The 25,844-nt window shown below is 25.2% G+C and overlaps 1 protein-coding gene across 1 annotated transcript; it reads right to left on the bottom strand.

Moving 5' to 3' along the window:
• On the bottom strand, positions 1 to 24,887 carry Osi17 (DUF1676 domain-containing protein Osi17). The gene is made up of 10 exons (XM_088191547.1): positions 24,751 to 24,887; positions 17,490 to 18,345; positions 16,186 to 16,413; positions 14,483 to 14,745; positions 14,248 to 14,408; positions 10,070 to 10,249; positions 9,020 to 9,095; positions 6,956 to 7,054; positions 3,261 to 3,463; positions 1 to 1,057 (listed from the first exon to the last, which is right to left on the bottom strand). The coding sequence occupies exons 2-10, from the start codon at positions 18,244 to 18,246 to the stop codon at positions 913 to 915; spliced, it is 2,112 nt and encodes a 703-aa protein (XP_088047673.1). The 5' UTR covers positions 18,247 to 18,345; positions 24,751 to 24,887; the 3' UTR covers positions 1 to 912.
• Between the last annotated feature and the right edge of the window lie 957 nt (positions 24,888 to 25,844).

Below are 25,844 nucleotides of genomic sequence, written 5' to 3'. Positions count from 1 at the left end.
TTATGTACTTTAAATTTTATTTAAATAATATTATACAACAATATTTTTACAAAATATAAATACAAAATTAAAACAATTTTTTGACGAAAACACCGACATTTATAATTATAAATAAGAGTATTAGAAGTATACGGTAAACTGGCATTTGATTAAAAGTTGAACTATACAAAGATAAATATATTTATAATAGTGCGTGAAGAGAGCATATATTCAATAAAATAACAACTTTATACAAAATTAGATTTATTGACATGCTTAAAAATAAATAAAATATTTACAAGATCCCCATATCGCACACAAAAATAGCCCATTGAAAAATTAATATAAATAAATAATATTTAAATAAATACAATAATTTTAATTCAGTCTAACAATATCTATGTATAAGAATAATTAATCGATATGTGCAATAAATAAATAAATAAAGTAAACAATTAAAAAGTTAAACTTAACATCGTATCATTAGAACTAATCACAAACCCTCAGTGAATTTTACAAACTGACTATTTGACAACTAAATATTAGTAATAAATAAGTTAATAAATAATAAAAATGTAAATATAGTGCTTGGCACGCCACTATAAAATTATTATAATATAAAAATTTGGTATATTTAACTGAAAAATTAATATAATTATAAATATATATACAACAAGTAATACTAATTTTTAATTTTCTAAAAGATATGTTAATATAATGATGTTTTAAAAATATTTTACGTAAAAAGAGATTTGAAACTTGGATAGAGTTTAATTTGTGTCTCTTTATAGACACATTGCTATTAATTTAAACAAATTTTGATGAGATTTTGATTCAGTTAGCAATTAAAAAACAGAACGTTTTTTTAGCAGTCGCAAGTTGAAATGTTCATTTAATTTTAAATACTTAAGAGAGTCTAAAATAAATTATACATTAGGATTCGGTATTAATGGCACAATTTTGATAAATCTGCAGACAATCGCTCTTGTCTTGTCCGTCTCTTGCTGCTTGGACATATTTAAAGAATCTAATTGCTGCTGTACTTCCTGGTGGCGGTTTCTGCAATTCATCTGCATCTCTGAAAAAAAAATTTGAATTAGAAAGTTTTTTATTGAATAATCTTAAATATATATAAATAATGATTAATGGTGACAATGTCTTTATGATATGTATTGTGTTGTATAATATATATTATTTATGTGTGAACGCGTGGATGTGAATGAAGTGAGGTAAACAAACAGAGGCAGAGAAAACTAACGCCGTTAATGGAATTCACCCTACTGACCGATATTTTACCATTAATATATTGAAGCGCAGCTTAGCTAATGAAATTTTAGAGAAGAATTTACGTGTCATTTGTGGTACCTTAGATTTTATGTGTCATAAAGTTATTCTGGTCACAACGCGGCAGTAAAACATTGCGGTAAAGTACAATATTTGCTTAGAAGTAATATGGCAGCTAATTGTATGTTTAATTATACTTAGACATAGTAATATATTTTTATGAAGTGTTAATTAACATTTGGTTCTATTTAAAGACACATTTAAATTATATTAAAATGAAAAGAATTGTATAATACTAAGTTACTTTGTTTTAAGCGATAGTAATTTAATTGTGATATTTGTTAAAAATAAGCAATTGCTTAGTTATCTATTATAGTAGTAATAAAACCTAATAAAAAAAAAGTGTATTAAAAATCGGTTGAATATATATTATTAAAATATTTTTGTCAGAGATATAAAATTATATTTATTATACTTAAATGTAAAGTTAATTTTTTTATAACGTAAGCTAAAATTCTGAATTTTTAAAGTATTAAAGTTAATTATAAATATGAGTAATTAAAATCTAATCTTCAAAGTAAAGAAATGCTAAATATTGTGGTGAACAGACGACCTTCTTAAAAAATTTATCCTTCTTTGTCGTCCTTTTGTCTGGACTCCTTACTAATAAGTATCATTATAAGTAATAAATAAAAAAAAAATTTTAAGAACATTATATATAATCTTATATATTTTTTTTAATGACTGTTATTGTACAGTGATATATATTATATGTAATGTTGTATTATTTTAATATTGTACAAGGTGCAGATTTAGGTTAAAGAATCAGTTATGGATTTTCTAATCGTATAAACCCATTTGAACTATAAGCTTTTTAAGTATTGGAAACTTGTTATATATTACCGGCGTTTAATATTCGTTCAAATAGAAAATTAGTTTCAAAAATATTATTACCTTTAAAGTTACTAGGAAAGTAAGTAGAAAAACATATTTTCAGAGAGTATTTTTAAAAAAGTAATAATATTGATTATATATATTTTTCTTTTATAATATTTTTATACTAATATTTACATAATATAAAAAAAGACCTGCACTATATAATAGCTCTGAGCTATTATATAGTACAGTTTTATAACCATAATATTGTGACATAAAATAAAACATATATTATTTATATAATCAAGAATATTTAAAAATGTAGGTTACTTTATAAAAATAAAAATAGGGATAATATCAGTTAAATATTGAATAGTTGATAGTATTTACTGATTTAAATTTAAAAACAACTTCGATGTTAAAAAAAATAGAACTACAATAATAGTTAATATAATTTAAACACAAAAAATATGTATTAAATAAATATCAAAAAGTGAAATACTATTTTTCCTGATTATTATTTATTTTTATTCAAAAATTATTAGTAACTTTTATTAAATGCGTTAACTGTTAATATGTTAATAGATTGTGCCAGAGTATTTATTGCAAATTCGTAATTAATTTCACATTCCGTTATGTTATATAAACAAATATGTTTTTGTCAATCTACTGTATAACTAATGAAACAAATTATCATTCCACGTAAACAAATCAATTACATTTAGATAAAAATCAACATGAAATTCATGGTGATCATTTCTAAATAGGAATTTCCACTTGAATCAACATATTTGTAGCGAAAGAAATATCAATAAATCGCAATGAAATATCTAAAACGCACATCATGTTACATACCGTTAAAGTTTACTTTCTATTGTGTTTTTAAATTGCAATCAAAATTTACACATTTGTTTCTTTAACAATGTTAAAATAAATTCTAATTCTAATTAAAGTAATCCTCAAAAAAGTATTTCGTGTGCAAAAATTTGCAAACACATTAACCTTTTTCGCTTCACAGACAAAGCGAATGAAGAAATTGCACTTAATAAATCTTCAATTCTTTAACAGTCAATTGTTGTTTTTGTCCGATGGTCTAAATAGACAAATTAAATTTAGCTCACCTGCTCAATTCGTTGGACAGTAAATTACTATGTGGCGAATACATCGATGGATTCTTGTACATCGAGCATACTAATCTCTCACGGCATGGTTCATCTTGAACTCCAAGTCCGGCGAATATCTGATCGATCCTCTGAAGAATCGGCGTATAGAATGGATCGTATACTGGATTTACCTCCTGGTTTCCTATACCGGTTTTGCTTACCTAAAAAAAATTATCATTAGTATAAAATTAAAAAAGTTCTATTCAATATTTTTTGCACTGTACTGTTATTCACGTGTGTACTGTTAAGTTATGTTGTAACTTCTTCAAGATTATTTAACATTATTCTTATCAGCATTTGGTCAGTTATTTAACCGTTTATGCAACTTTCACACACAGATCGTGTGAAAACAATTTAAGAACAATGGGCACTCTGTTCTATGCTTTTGTGTAGGTGTAATATGAAGTTTGGAAGAGATTTCATTCATAATATTTTGAATAGTGTAATAAAGAAATTATTTTTCTTGTCTTTATAATAAATTTTCTCAACAAGAAGTTTTTTATAATAATCTCTCCAACAATTAAACAGTTTTAAAGTAAAATTTCAAGAAAAAGTAATGGGAATTTATTTTCAAAAAAAATTTGATATCGTAGGTAATTAAAGACATTTTTTAAAAGTAAATTTTACTACTTTTTAAGTAAAAAATTATGTTATAATATTATCAAGTAAATAAAAAAAACATTTAACACTATAATATCAAATTAAATAAAAAAAAAATTTTTTTTTAATATTATTTTAAATGTCTAGCAAAATATGTCTTTTTGTTATACAGTTTTTTTAAAGCGTGTATTTTATTATTAGGTTTATTTATTTGTTTAGTGCTGCTTATTTTGTTAAGTATGTAAAGAGGTGTATGTATTTAAACAATGTATTTGTATAACCACTGTTATACGACAGCGTTTTTACTTAAAAATTAAATCGTATTCATATATGCTTAGTCTTTTTTTTATATTTGTAGAAATTATTGTTGTATTGATATATAAAACTTAATAAATAATTATTTTTGTAACATTTTAACTTTAAAAAATATATTTTACTAAGACGACTTTTTTATTATATTAAAATTGTAGTGATATATACATTTTTTCAATTATTATTATTAAATTGATTGTCATTACAACTGAACCTAATAGATACATAATATTAAAAATAATATTTTGGTTTGATATTTAATGTTCTACATAAATTAATTACACAGAATTTTTTATAAATAAAAATTTATTTGTCCATATCAATATTTGACCTGAATACGCTTCTCTTATAACACATATTTTTTTATTAGATTTTCAGGCATTTATACACGCAATTGCGGCAACAAAAAAAACTTTGAACCAATTTGACATACACAATGCTTGGTAGTAGTAGCATTTACAGTTTGTGTAATTATTTTATTGAACGTGATGTTTCAATTGTACCCTTTAAACGATTACCATGTCGTTGTATATACACATTTTTATAACTATGCCGACAATAATATGGATTATGAGAGCATTTTGACATTAATAAGTTTACAACGAATATCGTGGCCTGTGTGTCCCCAGGGCCGCAATTACCGCGTTTAATGTATGCAAGTTGATCTCAATGAATGTGGGTAATTTCTCCTCGGCCAGCATCCAACGAATAATTTTAATGCACTGTTTACCGCAAGACGTAACACAGTAGTGTGCCTTTTTTATAATATTATACGTACGTTCAATTATACATAAATATTTTTTCATAATTTTTATTCAAGATCCATTGCCAATTATGACACGAATACCGAGAGAGAGAGTATAAGCACGATCGATCTCTTAATGGTAACATAATATATTATTGAAAAGTTACTGACGAATGGAAATCGTAAGCGATCTATGATAATATGCAAATTGAGTCGTTACGTTTACTTAAAGGTAACTCTTTCTTATGCACATTTTAATTTATAAGAAAAATATGTCTTCGAGGGAAATCATAGACGAAACTTTTGTTGAATTATACGTAAATGCAAATACATACATTACATTTAAATGGTTAATATGTAGGTTATGCTGATCTCATTATTCAAAGAATAAAAAATAGGAATGTTAAAAAAATGCGATTTCTATTTGCAATGAAAATATTTGAAAAATATGTGATTCATACAAACTCATAGAAATCTAGATAAAATAGAAAACCGTTATGATTCTCAATCTAAATAATTTCAAATGACATTAAATAACGACGGTTAATAACTCTGATAGCAAAATCAATATTAAGTTAAATAAAGATTACGCGTTACCTTTTTCTAAATGTAACAAAAACGGATAGCAGAAAAAAAGCATATACAGCAAAACTTATTTTTTATAGCTAAATGTTGATTTAAAACTTGAATATAAAATTATTAATGATAGTTTAACTACAATAGGTTTGAAAATCATAATTTTTATTTAAAATAATTTAAAATCTCATTTTGTGAATTGTTAAATTGTTTTGCAATATTTTAAAGAAAATTTTACTTTATTGCTTAATGTAAAATATAAATATACTTATATTAAATTAAACAAATAACTTTTATATCATTTAATTCCAAATATCACTATTCATGTTATTTTGCTCTATATGTTCTTATACGTAATTTAAGATCAAAATTATTAATATTATTTGCTACTTTAAAATAAAATCTAGTTTTCTCATATATAAAAATATAATAATTATTTTAAGGTTTTAAGAAAAATTTAGAATCTCATAAAAAAAAAGTTGCAATACAATAAAAAGCATTTTTTATTTTATTAAATGATAATAGCAACTTTAAAATATGCATAAAAGTTACTGTTCAAAAACATTCTAAAAATCAGTAAATAAGAGCTTAAACTCATATTGTTGCTATTATACCAGTGTTTTTATGTTTTTTATATAATTTCATAAGATTTTTTATTTTTTTTAAATTTATTAGCACCTATAAAAGTGTTATCAATACCAATTAGAAATATTGCTTTTTTAAAAAAACAATTAATAATAATCTGCAAAATGTCTAAAATTAAATATAATTTTGTTCACCATTATTTACCTTAGAAATAAATATTCTTTGTAAATTGATCATTAACCTCAATTACAGAGAAAGATATTTTTTCAATATCATTACCGTAAATTTTTAAAAACGGTTTATATTATAATATAAATATAATAATTTAATTGAAAATGTTATTTAAAAAAACAGGGTTTATATAAATATATTGTGCTTTTAGGAATTTAAGAAAAAGTTTTGATTTCTTTAAGGCACGTGTTACGGATTAAAGTGTTTTTACTTTTAAAAATCATCAATAATGACATATGTCACGAACCTAATAAATATTATATGTTTTATGAATATTAATTATTATACTAATTTGTGTTTTATTGTAATAAGTAATATTATGACGTTTTTTAAAACATATTTACGCTTTTTAAAAAATTGCACGAAACGTCATCTGTGAATGCATCCAAGTATTAAATTTACAGCTTTGAAAGTAAAATGAAATACACAGAGAGATCCAATTTCTAGAATTGTTATCATGCTGAATCGTTTCAAAACACGAACACGTCTTCTCAGTGTCGATGTTGACGAACTTTCACGATAATTTGCAAACAGCCATAAGAATTACATTTTACTTGAAATTGCAATAATATTTAAAATATGCAAATGACAATAAAAAACTCACTTGGTTCAGTTGCTGTTGAATTGCCGCTTTTTGTCCTTCTTGCTGCCGAAGTAACTGCTGAGCCAGTTTCAACTCTTGCTGTCTTTGGACTGCTTTTAGCTGAAATCGTACAATAAAAAAAATATAATAAGCATGATCATTAATTCCAACTCAGATTCGACCCTCGTGTGAGAGTTATTAATTATAAATTTGGCCCATTCGATATTTATAAATGATTTCAGTGCAAAAAACAGTGAATTTTCGATGGCAAACAGAGCACAGAGAGCACGCCATCGATCTCCCCTTCAACGTCTGAGTGTTAAAATGGTAATTTTATGCTCGTTCACGGTGAGAGAATCAACCGTTTTACTTTTTATTAAACTCACAACTTCGTCGAAATATTCTGTGCTTACAACTTTTCCGCACTTTAGTGCGTTGTCCGGCTCAAAGGTGGAAGCTAAATTTTAAGTGGGTTAGCCTAGAACATTTCCTTATAGTTTTGTAGTGACAGAACCGATGAGAGGTTAGCCGTGCTACTTTACGTATTTTCGAATAAATGACTTAAAACAATGTGCATAAACTATAAAATATTTTTTATTAGTTGAAGGAAGCGTACATATGTATTGTATGGGAAATGACATAAATAACCTACAAATATATATAAATATATATTCTATATATTTGTAGGTTAACGATTATATTATACGAAGTAGCGAATAATAGTAATAAAAATACGGAACGTAAACTTTTATAGCGTACATGTTAAACTGTTTTAAATACCCACTTTTTTATAAATGTATTTACGATTCACTAAATTTATGCTATCGAAGCAAAACTATGGTGAGAAATTTGCAAACACCGTAGTAATACAGCGTTAGTAGTATCGTGTTAATACTATTAATACTATTTCTGATTCTTGTCTTTTTATTACAGAAAAATATTTTTATCAACGTACATTTCATTTTATAAGATCGTAATATTTGAACAATTTTATGATAATTTTAACTTTATTATTATAACATACGCCTCAAAAAAGTTTGAGCCATTAAATTACATTTATCAGTTTTTTTATTTTTGTTGTTAGAAACTTAAGCATACATATATATTAAACTAAAATAAAAAGATATATGTAATTATTAAAAAACTGTAATAAATATATAATAAAACTGTAAGTAGAATAATTATTAAAAAGTAAAATATAATGATATACATTTCTAAGAATATCTAGTGTCGAAATGAATCAGAAAAGGGATAATTTTGAGATACAATAATCTTACTTGTTTTGAATCTCCGTTAAAAATTAAATTATGTTAGTAAAATGAGAGCATTAGGCTCATATAAAATGTGCCACTCTTATTTTTATTATCAATATTTCATTGAAAGAAAATATTATATATATATTATAATCATTTTTTTTTATTTCATATAATGCTATATTATAGTTTATTAACCTAATTTAGATTCGTTTTTATGCTGATAATTACTTCCTTTGTGTAGGTTCTTATATTGTTAATTCTTTAAATACTGTAAAAGCGGTGTATATTTTACTATTATAGTGAGTGCCATCACATGTCGGGCGAAGCCTACATTTAGAATCCGGTTTTGTATTCCCTCTGCCTACGATATATATATATAAAAAACAAAAGTATACGCGTGTATGGTATACCACAAAACCAGTGAGTCTTTTATTGAAATTTTCACAAAACAAGCAACGCGCGTCTTTAAAAAAATAAATCATTTAACGGTTCCGCGCGTTAAGTATAAGTGAAACTCAACCAAAGTACGCACCGCGGGTTTAGAATACAATGGTTTATTATTTTTTCAACGGAGATAAATTACAGATGCGGATGCGGGATGCAAATTTGCCTCTTCTTGTGTGCCTTATTATGCATGTACGTACATAAGCTTGAGATCGTTATCGAAAATACAATATTATAAAAAAACAATCACGTGGGTCATGACGTGTTATGATGTGAACAATCTTGAATTATGTGAAATAGGTTGCGTTTTTAATTTAATTGCAAAAAAATATTATGCTGTGACATGAGATCTATTGTCTCATCAAAATGCATTGATAATATTTACCATAGCTTCTTTCTCGTAAATGATGTCGTTCGGGTGCTTCTGATATGGCGGGCCTTGTGGTGCTGTCGGTTTTGCTCTAAAAAATAAATCTGATGTGAGTATTTTGCTACCAAATAAATTGTATACAATATAGTCATCTATTTTTGTGTTAAATAAAAATAATATTTATTTTATTGTATTTAAAAGTATTAATAAAAAACTGCATAATCACTATATTACAAAAAAAAACAATAAATTTAGATTAGTATATAATAGTATAATGTATGATGGTATTTTTAAAGTAGACCTTACTTATATTTACGTATTAAAAAAATATTACTTTAGTGTTTCTATATGAAACTGTAATTTAATAATCAGCAGTTTTGGTTAGAATGTTGTATTATATAATTTAGCACGCTTTGAATTATATATTTGCAGTTGACATGTATTTTACTTGTTAGTTCTACATCTTCAAGCCGTTTTCGAGTAATGCTAATATTTGCTCATTTGAAAGAGCATATGAAACTAAGTCAAGTAGATATTATAACTCATTTTTGACAAAAATGTAAGATTATTCGTTTGTGCTTGTATGTGTTTGAATTAAATAAATTATAAAATGTTTTCACTTCTAAAAATTAAATCAATCAAGTAGATTATTCCCGCATAATTATTATGATTATTTACGCATTTGCATTTAAAATATACTAATAATTTATATAAAATAATTTTTCTGAAATAATCTTAAATTGAAAAATTTTGACTGGTATTGTAAAATTTACCTCAATAATCTTATTATTGAGGTATTCTATAAAAAAACAGTCTAATTTTTGTTTCAAAAATATTTTTTTATCCTTGTAAAATAAAATTAAATAACCACTAATAAATAATTCATTCCGTAATATATAAAAAAGTTGGTCTTAATTTTAAGAATACTTATTTAACGTGTTGATTAAATTTCACTCTTAAATACACACGCTTAAATGAAAATCAAATAATCCAGTCGATCGCGTGAAAGCATCGACCCACTTTGGACTTAAAATTAAAATCTCTTCACAAAATATCATAAAATACCTTATGTCAACATTATTTGCGGTCGCTCTCACATATCTGTTGTCGTCGTATGCACTGTAAGCTTTGGTGTATGCTGTATTGGGAGATTGAGTTCCTAGACCCCACGAGTTTATGACGTTCGCATCTTCGACTTTTGGGTTAAAAGCCACAGAATTTCTATGAATATCGGCGCTCAAGTACCTGTCGAATAGAATTTATAATGGTTATTATTGCGACCTCGTTTAGGCATACCACACGCGTGTATTTTATACCAAAATATATTTTATGTTATAATATATTCGAGCTACATTTTCTATCGTAGATAGCCTGAATCAAGATCTATGGCTTTGATTTTTTTTAGTTACTGTTAAAAACATGTTTAAGATCGCATTGGGTGTGACTCTTATTGAAATAGTTTTGTCTATAAAATTGTACTATCATTGTGACATTTGAATGGCAATGAAATGCCATGGTTATCAATCTCCTTTTTTTAAACTCAAAAGACGTCATCACATGAAAAAAATTAATAAACGATGGCAAGTTATTTTACTGACAATGTTATTTTAGTTTAAGATATTTTCACGCTGAATTTAAATTTTTATAGGTTTTATTTGCAGTCAAAAAATTATAATTGGAACTTAAAATATATATATAAATAAAAAAATTGAAGCTTTGTAAAAATCGTGCATTTATAATTGTGTTTAGTATTTTTTTGTACTACAGTATTTAAATTACATTACTAAATAAAGTATTATAGATAAACAGATAAGGTATTTAATAATCGTATTTTTTAGTTTGTTATACGATTCCTAAGAATAATTTTTCCCCGACTGGGGTAGTATAATTAATTGCCGAAAATATTCCAAATCGTTACAAAACTGTTTGTAACTGTTTGCAACGCTTTGTCCTCAACTTGAATATTCATAAAGATGTAAAAGTGGATATTTTACGCGACCACTTCGATAAACTATACATTGATTAACATAAGAAATTTAAAATCAATCTAATTCAGTAATCATTATTTTTTTTTATAAAAACTATAAGCAAATAAACCATAAATAACATAAAATACGTTTAAAAAAATTGCTAGTTAATGATTAAAACGCGTTTTTTTTGTCCCTAAAAAAATAAAAAAGAGAATAATTAAATAAATTAAATAGTTACCCAGGTTAATTAATTATGCCAAGGAACTGAGAAATAATATATTAGACACTATATAAAAATATTTTTAAACATATAAAATAAAAAAGTGTTAAAGAAAGTATTCTTTAAACTAAAACTTATTTTACTTAAAAATATTAGTAAATTTAATATTACTACGAAAAAAAGTAAAATATAATAGACGTAGGATGATAAATAAATTAAAGTAATTTATTCCTAAAAAATATATAATAGTAATAAATATTTTGTAAAATACATATATTTCATGAAAATTTACCTTATTTTAAAAATGTACTTTTTTCACTTTATTATGATTTTTAATTACTACATAAAAGAGTTAAAATAAAAAAAATCATAATAAAATTCTTACATATTTTTAGAATTATTTAAGCACATTTAATAAAAAAAATATAATTATCATTACATCTAATCTGAAAAATATGTAACTTGTAAATAAATATGATTTATATATTATAATTCTTAAATCAGATATAAATCTAGACAAATATAATTAGCCTGTTACAAACCATATTCATTAGCTATTTTTTCGATTGCTTTATATTTTCTATTTATTAAAATTAAAAGTCCAGTAGAGTTTTATTATCCAATATCTATTAAATTATTTTTATTCAATTTATATGCATATTTATGATTAAAAATATATTTATTTATTGACTAAATATGTAATCTGATATTTATTCTAGACGTCCAATATATATATATTTATAAATGAGAATCATTTGATTTTTTTGATACTTTTTATGTACCGATTGTTCAAACATTACAGATTTAATCTGAAATACAGGTTATCATAATATTTTTTTTTACAAAAATATGTTAAACAATTCAACAATGTTTAAGAACAACATAAACCAAAAAAAATATTTACTAAGAATAATAGTTTTAATATTATCTCACTATCTAAGAATATTTACTTATGTTTGGTATATTACTTTGTCGTTGATGGTCTTGTGGATAGAATATAAAATGCCAGGACACGATTGTCATCCGCCTGAGATAAATTGCCGAGACAGTGTAATTACATATATGTAGGCTGATAACGGAATAACTGCTCCGATCTTACGTTCGCCATATGTTTGAATCTCGTCCGATCTCTTTTTTTCAAGTCATCGAGACGATGTCTTTAAGTTAACTCACAAGTTTGGTTAACATACAAAATTTTGTGTGTGACTAAATAAATCAATTTGCGATCGTCGGCCGATTTTATCTACGCTCGGCTTACTCCTAATGCCATTGTGACAACGTTCACGGTTAATGACTGAGGTTAGATTGTGATTGTACGTTTAACTAACAGTCGTATGTTATACAAGTGGTAACGTTAGGTGATGTAAATTATACAATGGTGTGTCGCTCGATACACTCGATTATTATTTGTTATGTGCACTGAATTATCAGATCTATAGCGCTACATGATAATGGAATTTTAATAAAAATATATTAAAATTAAATACAGCTTATGAATTTTTGTAGTACAATTTAAACAATAAGATTTTCTAATAAATACATACATTACAAAATGAAACACTACACTAATCAATTGATAAACGATAGGTGTTTATTTAAAATAGCATGTTTTATTATATGTAATTAGTATATTTTTATTATAATTTTCTAATGTTCTTTTTCAACAGTATACATTTTAAAAAATCATAAGTAAACTTAAGACGCATATATTGCTAGAGCACAAATATATTATATTTTTACCCTTGTTATAATGTGTTATAATCGTCCATAACAATAAAAAACCTAAATATTTTGTAAGAAAGTAGAAGAAATTATTTATAAGTTTATTTAGTGATTATAAACAGAATATTAGCTTCATATAAAGATTATAAAACTATGCTTAAATTTAATATTTTCGTTCTACCTTAATTCTTATATCAGAAAAAGGTTGTTACTAGTAAGTGAAATATTGTTTTACAGTATATGTTAATAAATTTAGCTATGATTCAATAAATATACTATGAGAGTTATAGGTAATATATTTAATAAATTAATATTTGTAGTTTTAGTATGCAAAATAGTAACGCCATAAACAATTTCACCTTAAAAACAAATTTAAATTTCTCATTGATAATTATTATAGCTATAAAATTACCTGTACTCTGATCATAAAACAGTTGTAAAAGAGACTTAAGAATAATTTAGTAAATAGTAGACTTAAGAATAACTTATTTATATTATATTATAATAAACTACAGTTATTGGGTATTATTTATTTATATTTTAACGCAAAAAAATGAGTTACTGACCCAAAGAATACAGATCTTAAAAATACATTTATCTATTTATAAAAACCTGCATTTCACAGACAGACACGTTTGTGTTCTATTGTTTGAACAATTTATTAGTTTTTATGTTATTATAAGATGTTCAATTTAAAATCAGTCACAAAATGGTTCATTTTTTTATAAACTAAGTAATTTTATCAAAATATATTACTTGAAAATTTAGTAAAATGGCAAATGGCATAATATTCAGTTTAATATAATTCGACACAAAAAACACTAGATATTATTAAAATTTTGTATTTTTTATGTATTTGATATCTTTCTATAATTTTTTTTTATTAGACTTCAGAAAAAAAAATTTTGACAGTAATACAAGTAGATTAATATATTTAAAAGTCCTAACAATATCATAGTAATACTTTAATTAGCAAAAAAAAATTTTTATGTTTTATGAATGAACTGTAAATTTTCTCATAAAAAAAGATTTACTTATAAATATGTATGTATTAACGTGTAGCTTATTTTTTTAAAAGAATCATCCGAGCATAAATGCTTAGCAAGAAAACACACGTCTCGTTGTTATGGCTCGTGTCTTTTGTTGCATAGAGTGTATTTGTGGTGGAAATACGATCATAATCGAGAAAAATGTTCAAAGTCATCTGGCGTGTCAAGAACATCGTCATTCATTGTCCACGCTAATGGACCATTAACTTTGCTATGGAAGACGATGATCTTCAATGGACACATGATGCACATACATATAGTTAAAAATAAAATTTGACTCACTCAGGTCCGAGTCCGGGTCCAGAAAATTCCCATGATGACGGCTCGTGTTGGTACTGAGCTGGTGGATAACCTCCGTGAACTTCCACACTACCTACGTGTCCTGGAGATGATGGTGGTCCGTGACTACTGGGATAACCTCCGTGACTATGGTGACCACCGAACTGTCAAACAATGTCTAATTAGAATAATATTTTTTTTTTAATAATATAATATCATTAAAATTGTAGGTACTCACGGATGGAGGATGGTGAATGTGCGAAATGTGATGGTGATGTTGGTGGAATTTGGTATGGTGGTAATTGTCGTGATACCAAGAGCACAATTTGAATATTTGACCGAGTGCTGGGAACACGAATAGCACTAATTTTAGGAATAGTTTCTTCGCGTTGTGCACGCCAAGTAGAAGCGGCAGTATGATGAACAATTTCAGTTTCACTAATTTGACGATCAATACTATGGCGATGATGGCCAAAAGAATTTTGTTTTTGATGTATTTCTCTGTAGAAAAAATAAAATAAAATGTCAGTAAGTTAAAGCGTATTTTTATGTATCATAATAATATATTGTAGAAAAAGTCTGACAATAAAATTAAAATTAAGTAATCCTACATTTTGATTAATAAAAACAATTAAATATTATTAATAAAATATATTATTTGTGGACTTATTAAATACAAGTATAGCATTAAAATCATAAGTAGACATTCAAAATGTTTCATAAAGAATCAAAAAATAATATAGCGATTGAATTACTAAGGAGAAAAAAATATAGTAAAATTAAAATTTGTATAGTTGTGAAAATCTAGCAAAAATCTTTTTTTAAAAACATGAGTTTATTGCTTGATTTTAAGACTATACAAAAATATTTAAGAGATGAACATTAATTTATTTTATAATGTACAATTTTAGCTAAATAGAATACAGCAGCATTGCATTAAAATTTTGAACTAAATTTTTCTTAATAATAAGTACATTTTAAAATAAATGGGTAGAAAATATAAAAAAATTAAAGCTAGTTTCTTAAAAGAAATAAACAATATGTTTTATTTTATTAACAGATGTAAGATTTTAAGCATACAATAAAATTATATAACACAAATTTTATATCTGCTTTTGTTATATTAATGGTCTATTTTTGACAAAAAATGGATATGGTTTATCCTAAATGTAAATATACTTAACGCTAAGAATAATTTATTTGTATGTAAATTTATGAACTATTGTTTCTTAGAAACTCAAAACATAATAAATCAGATTGAATAATGACAGTTTCAAAGTGTTTTCTTTCGTGTAACGTTTAAAATCTTAAATCTGGGTCAAATACACTATAGAAATAAATACAGACAAATGTAGTTCAAATGTGCATATAAATTATATTAAAATTTGACAATGCCATTTTAAATAATATAAAATCCGTGCACGTAATAAGAGTGGAATAAACTCGACTGGTTTAAAAAAACGTGCTATCACGCTTTGCTAGTAAAAAATAGCGTGCTTACGAGCATCAACTAAATGATAGTTATTTATGTTGAAATAGTTAAATCTTTATCGAGTGCTTAATAAATATCTTTAATTTTTACATGTATAAAAATTATATTTAAATATCAAATAAAAATATTTAATATTCTATGTAACGATTGGGTTTGATTAATTTCGCTCGTCGATGTCTCTTACAGTTAGATCTCAATGCGTGAAATCGCAACCTATGATTATCGCGTTTTTGGAACGAATTACGTTTAAAATCACATATTTTATAAATAAATGTAATTTATATTTTGCACGTACTCATATTACGAGTTTTATTAAAAGTCCTGTTAACCTAGTGACCGATATTTTGGAATTCGGATTGATTATATTCATATTTTCAATATGTAAATTTATACGGTGACTTCAATTCAAGTATTCTGACGCACATATGCGTCAAATAAACTATACTTACTAAACTTCTTGAAGAAGATCCTTCCTTCTCCGTTAGTGTTTTCAACCTCACTACGAGGAGCAAGGTCCATGTGAAGTAAGACTCCGGTGCCTTCGAAAGCTCTTGGAGAGACTTTAAGAACAGCACCGTTGAACATCATTTCGGGTAGTTGCAACTCCATATCATGAGACATTGCAAAACCTATGCTCTTATCGTACAATGCGCCGCTGATCTCTTCGATAGGCGATTCTAAGATAAAATTAAAATTAGTATACATTAAAATTTTACACTCAACTGTATTGTTATATATTCTTGTATTGTTAATATATATTATCAATGGTTGTTATATATTAAAATTGATAAATGATTAAGATCTATGTGTGATTGTACGTTAATATCCTGGATTAAATAAAACAGTCTCATAAAAATCACAGATTCAAGCCAAATGCATCATATTTATCAGGATTGAAAATTTTTTTAAAAATTTTATAAAAATTGAATAAAAGTTAAGCATAACCAAAAGATCAAATAATAAATTGTATTCTAGCTAGAACTAAAATTACGAGTGCGACTGTAAATAGAACTAGAGTCAGTTTAAAGCTTAGTATTATTAATCACGCTGTTTCAAGTATAGAAAAAAACAATATTATTTTTTCACTGCGTGGCCTAAAAGACAACGGTATATTATTAAAATATATAATCAGCATTTTAAAATCTCACGCTCTGCCTGCATATAAGTTTTGACATTTTATTGTATTAAAGTGTTAAAATCTGCTGCACGAATAAATTATTGCCATTTTTAATTAATATCTGTAATTAAAAAATAGTATTTTAGAATGCTTGGAAGTCTAGTATATATAAAGTAGTAGTTTTTTAATAAATTACAGCGTTTAAAAAAATTAGCGTTACTTTTTAAAATACGTTACTAACTAATTTACAACTATAAAATTAAATACAAAATACTTTATTTTTGGGAGAGAAAACTACTGAATCTTTTTTGCGTTTTTATGATATCTCAATTTATTTTAAATTTTTGATTGTTTATTTATACATTTTATAAATTCTAACAATACGTTAAATAATAAATAGCGTGTATTATTTTATTTTAAATTTAGTTTTTTTTAGTAAAATTATTATATATTTATATTTGTGAGACAATGAAAAATGGTTTGATAAAAATTATTTTAAATAAAATGGCTTTCGGATTTTTTAGAAATCTGGTCACCTTACTTTACAGTGGATAAATTTAACTGTAATTTAGTGAAAGTAATGGAAAGAGGTGTACGTTATGTTTTTTTTATATTTATAATATCGTTCAATTTTACCTGAATATCTGGCTTCTTCCACATCGTCGTTTTCAACTTCATTTTGGCTGACATCCTCTTCATCGAAGCTTTTCTTCAAGTTAGCCTTTTCACTGTATTTGTAGAAAGGCAGTCTGTTCTTCTTGAATCTCCATCCGTCAGTTACGTTGACATCTCCGTTGAATTTGAGATTGTCGTTCAGATACGTGTACACGTTCTTTTGGATGCAGCTTAATGATGGATTTGCTGTGCACTCGTTCAAGAACATATCCCACAATACGTATCCGGTTTTAATTGACCTGTTTGTGGGTTTTTGGTGTATCTCTTGGAAGGTCGCTTCACTGGACAGGTTGACCGTCGAAAATTCATTAAGAGGTATATATACTGGTTCGGGTTGAATCACTTCTGGTTTCACTAACACACTTTCTTTTTGCGGTACTTTTTCATCCACGGGACGCACGTATGCCACATTCGCATTTATGTCAGGATTAATAATGTCCGCGCTCACAAAACAAATAGGATTTAACATTAGAACCAACGCGATTAACGTAAAAGAAGTCCTTTGTAGTAACATTGTAAATATGGCCGAATTAATATTGCGAAACACGTTACTGCTATAGGTCCTCTTTTTTTCGCTTTTATTCTCACTATCACTGTTTTTTTGCTTGCATGTCGTTTCCGATTTTGCTTTGAGCTTTTCTACGCCAAATGGCAAATAGCTATTCTTCTTGTAGTTTACCGCTATTTTAATGATATTGTTCATATTGCTCGTCACCATGTTGACGCGTTATTCAGTGGTGGATGAGTATTAAGTGTCTCTTTTGTGCTTCTGTTCGGTCTTATAGCTATGTGATGTATGGTCACATATTTCTTAGGACTGAAAATAATAAACAAAAATTAGCAAACTTCACAAAAGACAAAACGATTATATAAGAATTAATCATTGTGATCACGCACCATAGCCAAAAAAAATACACGACTAAAATCAACTTAGTTTAAAAATTAAGCACGTTTCAAATACGTAAGGCGTGTTATTATAAAATTTATTAGTTATACTTTATGATGTTCAAGTATCGAGTTATACCAGTTCGATATTAAAAATGGCGATAAACCAGACTCGGGGAAGTAGGCGACGTTATATTGAATGAGAAGATCAGATCCTCAATATCTACATTTAACCAAACTAGGATATGGAAATTTAACTAAAATAACCGGTAATAATTATTTTTGCTTACGATCAATAGCAAACGGTTGTTAAGTACAAGTTATAATACCAACTACAATGAAATATATATTTTTTCTTAATTTATCTGACACTTGTGTATATATTAAATTTATTTATTTGACCACAAACCATTACATTAAAAGCAGCGAAACAAATTGAAGTTCAGTCAATCTAGCTAAGATTGTAGTTAAGTTACTAGTCAAGTATATTATGCATACTCTTACATTGTAGATAAAATTGATTTGTAAATAAATACAGTTATATTTAAAAAATAAAAACTTATATTTTAAAGAAACATAAAATAACTTTTCACTGATAAAATTAATGTTAATACAAAAAAAATTATCTTGTTTATTAAACATGGTTATTAAAATATAAATAAAACATTTAAAAAAAAATGTGCGCAATCAATCATTACTATAAATTTTTAAACTACAATTTTGTGCATATATAATATGACCAACAGGATAGAAGAGTGGTATTAGTCGCTAACTATTTACCTGAAAGACCTGGGTTCGTATATTATATGGATCTTTGTGTGTTTTTAATTTTTTATCGTATCTGGTAGATCATAATTAGGAATTATTTAATAAATATAATATTGATCAAACATCATAGATTAATTTACCTAGATTTTCCTAATCTTATGGATGAATTTCGTGATGATTTATTAAAATATAGCTAGTTCGTAAATCATAGATAATAAAAATCATTATTTTAAAAATCTATTATTTAAACCGTAAAATAATTTAAAAATATATAACATATACTATGTAAAGATATTTATTAATATGTTGATATATTTTAATACAGCCTTAATTCTACGTTATAAAATTAATATAATATATATTTTTATAACAATACAATTTAAAACTATTTGTAATATTTTGTCAAAGTGCAAAAAGTAATTTTTACTTAAATATATCGACGATTTATTCTACAAAACATGCATACAGTTTATAAACATATTATTCATTATTTCATTTATGTTAAATAGTTAACTTTTGTTGCAAAAATCTAATTTAAAACAGTAATTAAGGAAAACTTAACGAATATAATTATATTTAATAAGGAAATAATCCTACATAAATATTTTATTAATCTTAACTCTAATTATGAAATATTAATAGCATTAAGTTTAATTGCTTTGAACTTCATTTCACTTTTAAGTAAAAAAACTACTTAAATTGCATTTTTTATAACGTTTTGATTCATATTCTTTAAAAATCGCTTATTATAAAAATGTAAATATTCATCATTAAGCTAAAATTTGGCAACTATGCTCTTATTTGTATACTTATACATTTTATTTGCACACTTGCTTGAAAAACTGTACATAAATGAACCACTTATGATAATGAAAAATACAAAGTTGCAAAAAAGTCTGGAGATAAAATGCAAACAAATCCTATCATTAAATAATTTTAATAAAATAAAGCAAGTCATATAAATTGTTAATACATCTTGTGAAAAAATCTCAGATGGAGTTAATTAATATACAGCTAAAGACATTGATTTATTCTTTAAATATAAATAAAATACTTTTTTGAATAATGTTATATTTCTTTAATTATATATAATCAGACTTTCGTTGATATTTAAATCATGAAAGAAAAACAATATACAAAGGACTGGTTAAAAATAGGTGTAAACTACTTTTTTAATAAAGCACTTTTATCAAAGAAGTAATTTAAAATTAATGTTAATATCAGTTATCATATATAATTTAATTAATCACGAATTATATCATGATCTTATATAAACTTTTTTTTTTAAATCAAATATACATTTTAAAAAAGAACTGGCTAAGTGAAAAATTGTCATGGCTCTGCTGTTATATTTATTAGTGATGAGTGCTTAAATATAATTAGATACAAATATATTAACAATTATTAATATGTTGTAAGAACAAAACTATTTTTATAACTTAATAATAAAATAGATGGCATTTATATCTAATATAAAAATATAATTTAATTGTAAAGGGTCATGTTTTTTTTCTATATGGTAATTCATAACATAATATGTTATTAAAAAAATCTTTTGCTATGAAGTATATGAGGCAATAAATTCACAAGTTTACCGTTACGTGGTATTATGACTAGTGATAAATGACCTCATCTCACCGTTTGATATTGAAAGTATGTGTGAAAAGAAATTGTAAACGAATCCGGTAAATTATGGTCACTTTTTCCATACACGTTAAGAATGAATGGCTGCACTTGCATTAAGGGCAAGAGCAAATTCTCATCGACCGGTGGTCGAGCAAGTTGTCGGCACGTAGACGGAGCTTATTTGTGTTTTTAGGTTATGCAGCCAATACGTAACCATAAGAGTTCCTTATCAGAATATCCAAGGTCATAGTCGTTTGTAAAAACGCCGTAAAAAAGTACATCGAACTTGTCAAATAATATCCTGACACACATTTGAAAGCTCAACCGGTTTTCGTTTCTGGGCGTATACGCTTTAATTTATGCAACTAGTTTTTTGGCAAGTTATTTTGCACGATGGTTTTTATTAATTTATTATCGGACGTTCTTCATTTAATAAAAATACGAGCATTACCGGGTGAACGAGTTGGATGCTCTACTGGCGGGAGATCACGTACACTCAAGAAATTTCGGTTAAAACTAGTATCAAATGGCATAAATGCAAAGCAATTTTAATGATAATTACTCTTAAATTCTTGCGCTAGATATAATATTTTAAGTTAAATTTAATCAAGTTAAATGTGTAGTGATAGGTCACTTAAATATACAAAATTATTAATACAAAGTATTTTTTATTATTTATTGTATTGATATCAATGTAATAAATACATTAATGATGTACAAGAATTTGCTTATAAATAGTTACATTTTCAAGAAATGATGAAAACATGTTTCATTATGCTACAATAAGTTTACAATTAAATAAAACAATTTTCATGTTTTGGAGCAAAAATACATATATCTAATGTCAATGGCTTCAAGTTTGATTTCGTTAGTTTTATAATTGGCATTTTTATATGAAAGGGCCAAAACTATTTGGTTTGGTTTGAATCAATAAAATAATATTGAAATATAGTATAGATTTATCGGTTACTTTTATATTTCTTGTTATATTTATAAATATTTTTTATCAGTTTATTTCTATACACTTCATTTTATGATAGTTTAGTAAATTTTTATTTTTATTATAGGATCTTTATTGTATTAAATTTATAATAATTTATCAAGTCAGTAAAAATCTATGGATTGAAAAAAAATCTAAATAAAAATCCTGCAATTAACTTTATCAGCAATTTATATTTTTTGTATATTTAGTTAAGTAGTAAATCGAAATAAATCAAACTTCAATAAAGCATATTTTTTTATCAGCAACCTAAACGTATGTATTTTTAGATAATTTAACTATTCATATATTTTACGTTGATCTGTTGTTTCTCGATATGATTATTTAATTATCTAATATATAAAAAGTATTATTTCATAAAGTAATGATTATATTCTGACTAAAATTAAGTAAATATAATTTTAATTATAACTGACATTAGTTGGTATGTAGCTATAATTATAATGATAACTAGATAATAAAACATTTTGTATTCGCAATAATATGGTATTATACAATTATTTTTTTATTAGCTATATACTATTTAGAAATTGATAAAAACAATAATTCGCAAAAAAATAATATGTTTATTTATTACAGACTATATGTTAATTATATGTAAAACATTTTTTTTTATATTGTACTATATTTTTTGTCATTTATTAAAATGGCCGAAGAAAAAAAAGACTATTATACAGCTTATAATTTTATATAATTTTAGTAAGTGGTGATTATATAAAATTAATGAATTACATATAAAAATACAGGATAAGTAATAAAAACACAATTTAAAAAGAAATAATAATAAATTTAAATTAACGTAAAAAATATTATTTTTATATAGAATATTGATTATCTTAGTTATTTTATAATTCATATAAATAGCTTATATAAAAATCATATTTTATTAACATTTTTAACTTATTTCAAATTAATTACTCAAATTAGTTACTAATATATTCTGAGCTAGCTCAAAATCACAATAAATCAGTCGTGTAAGTCAATGACTGGCATTTGCTTTAATAATTATGTAAGGCTTAATTTTTTTGGGTTTATATTATATCTGTATGATAATTTTGATTAATTTTCCCAGATTATGTTTTACGGATGAATTAACCAACCACAACTAACCACCAAAGCATTGGATTGAATTTTTGCGTTTTTGTTTTGCCTTATATCTCATATCTGTTCCACAATGTGAAAACACAACAACAGTAATATTAATATTTTTAAGCTTTTGCCATAGTTGAAAAGGAGCTTGCATTTAGATAGATACACAATGATAAGATACAGAGAAAAATATTTTTGTATTTTATATTAAATTATGGCAGATACTTTTTTTAAATATAGAGTAACGACATAGTAAAGACAGATTTTATTATAAGCAATATCTTTTTCAAAACATCGAATTATTGAACATAGAAAACCATCATCTTATTTATTTTTGTACGATTATAATCTTATTAAATATTTTAACATACTGTTATTAAGTATTTCAATATTATCATATTCAAATCCCTTTATTTTGACTTTTATAATTGGAAAGGTTCTCAAATTAAATTTATGTGAGAATTTCTGTTTGTAAGATTTAATGAAATTTCAATCATAAATTTGAAGTACTTTTATATAGTACTTTTTATTACTTATTCACCTAATTCAGGCCCTAAATCCAATTCTCAAAAAGTACTTCATTATTGCCTTTACCTAAATATAAACCATTTTATTTAATATGTTACAGCTAATAAATCTGTTTATTCATACACAGATCATTTTTTTACTATTAAAACGCGCACTGATAATAATTACATCACGTGCATAAGAAAGCGTTAAATTGATGTCAACTTATAATAATAATGTTTCACACCTTATATTAATTATTATTTGAGATAAGTTAATTATTTTTTTATCTTATATTCAATATCATCATATTTGCGGTTGAAGAAAAATAAAGCTTCATATTTAACGACATTCGATTCGGGTCACAGATTTATTATCGATTTCTACGGAGTTAAAATTAAGAATCAATTACTGTAACGGGTTTATTGTTATATATTGTCTAATATAGATTTTGTGTATATCGTGCTTCAAATTCCCATTTGTGTTTAGATTTTCTTTTATTTACATTTTTATCGGGGTTGTCCGCTGAGACGCGTTTATTGTACAATACGAGTGATCCACTTTCGACTACTTGAATAACATTGAAAAAAACCGTTGGTCATTTTAAAATCACCGAATCATTATGGCAATGATAGGTGTAAACTTTTTGGTTAAATTTGTAATTAAAGAAAAAACCAGATCGCGTGACGGGACCAATGACTTATTCAAGTTATATTTTGATCTAATAAAAGTGTATTCTATAAACGTATTCAACAATAAGCTATTGTCACTTTAATTTTGATCTATATATAAAAGTAAAAACATCCCACATTATATATCTAAGTTTCAGATTCTTTATGGTTATATGGGTCATATTCTTAGACTTGTTTATTAGCATAGTATTGTGTTGACCTTTATTCAAACGTTCAACTGTAAACTTAACCTAAAAGGATACTTATTATATACATTACGCATGCATGTGTGAAATGTGAGAGTGATATATGAATATGTCAACAAATCGATTTATGGAAATACAATACAAATGGTGTCATTTTCACTATTAACACCAAATGCGTTCTCAGCGCTTTTTATTTGATACATCATCAATGAATGAAAATTGCTCGATACCCCAAAAAGAATCGTGTCAAATTTGATTTGTAGTGTTATTGTTAAAAAACTAGATGAAAAACCGTTGAAATGGAATGTGAAAAGTTAACCAATATAATAATCACGATCAGCTCTGTATCACGACTCTAAAATAACGATTATTGATAGTTTTTTTTAAAGGTTAAATTCGATCACAAATGTTAGTATCCATTTTGATTATTTGGGATGTAAAAGGTTAGAAATGTTTTGGTCGTAACCTACTTTATATGTTTTTTTGTTTCCTTTTTTGAACTTCACTATTTGTTATTATCGTCCACGTGACATACGTTTTGTTATCACAAATATCACTCTGGGGAGAAACACGCGCGCACTGATCACTTAACACTCGACGAATGAGAACAAGAACGTAAGAATCGCTTTTAAGTAACCACCCACTAGTCGGCCAGGGCATTTAAACTCCATCTGATCTTAAAGAATACTTCCATTTTTTTCAATCAACTAACATTAAATTTAATAAATTGTTTAATATGTCACATTTTATTGGTATACAGGGTGAATATATATATTAAATATATACTATTTGTGTAATGCAGTTATGGTTTTAATATTATGGGTTTCAAAGTTTTTAAAAAATATTTAATAAATTACCTGATTTTTATTGCATTGAAAAATCAAGGATTATATCAATAAATTTCAGTTTAATATTATATATATATATATAAAGCAAATTTATAGATCTTTTTACTAATTTAAATTTATTATTAGCGAAAAACTGTAATAAATTTGATTTTTTACAGCTTGTAACTTTTATTCTAAAAATTTAACAGAAATATTATTTTAACGTTTTCCTTAATCAAATACTTTAATACATTTTATATTTCAATAATTGATTGATGGTAGTTTTAACTGCCATTTTATTAATATATATTATACTATTTTAGTCTTAACATTTTATTATTTAAAATATGTGTTTATTTTAAGCTAATTTTAAATATTTAGTAGGTCTACCCTTATATTTAATTACAGCTGAAATCCTTTTTGGCATACTGTCAACTAAAGACTTGCAAGATGATGGAGGCAATTTTCTCCATTCCATTTGCAGTTAACTTTTGAAATTGCAATTGTGTTTGGCAACCTTTTATTTTAATTTTGCCATAAATGCTCTATAGTTTTTAGGTCTGGTGACTGTGCAAGCCATTCTAAAAGCATCAAATTTAAAAAAAATTTCAATAGGATTCCAACAGCCTTAAAAAAAATTTAAAAAAAAATTGCTTCAGCAATTTTTAATATTTTTTTTATAAACCAATATTAGTTCGGAATTACCTAAAAGTTAGATTCATCGAATGAAATGACTT

This window comes from Plectrocnemia conspersa, unplaced genomic scaffold (genome assembly GCF_051122295.1).
Source record: "Plectrocnemia conspersa isolate PC_06_02 unplaced genomic scaffold, ASM5112229v1 ptg000009l, whole genome shotgun sequence".
Lineage (NCBI taxonomy): Eukaryota > Metazoa > Arthropoda > Insecta > Trichoptera > Polycentropodidae > Plectrocnemia > Plectrocnemia conspersa.
This window is presented reverse-complemented; position numbering and strand designations above follow the sequence as displayed.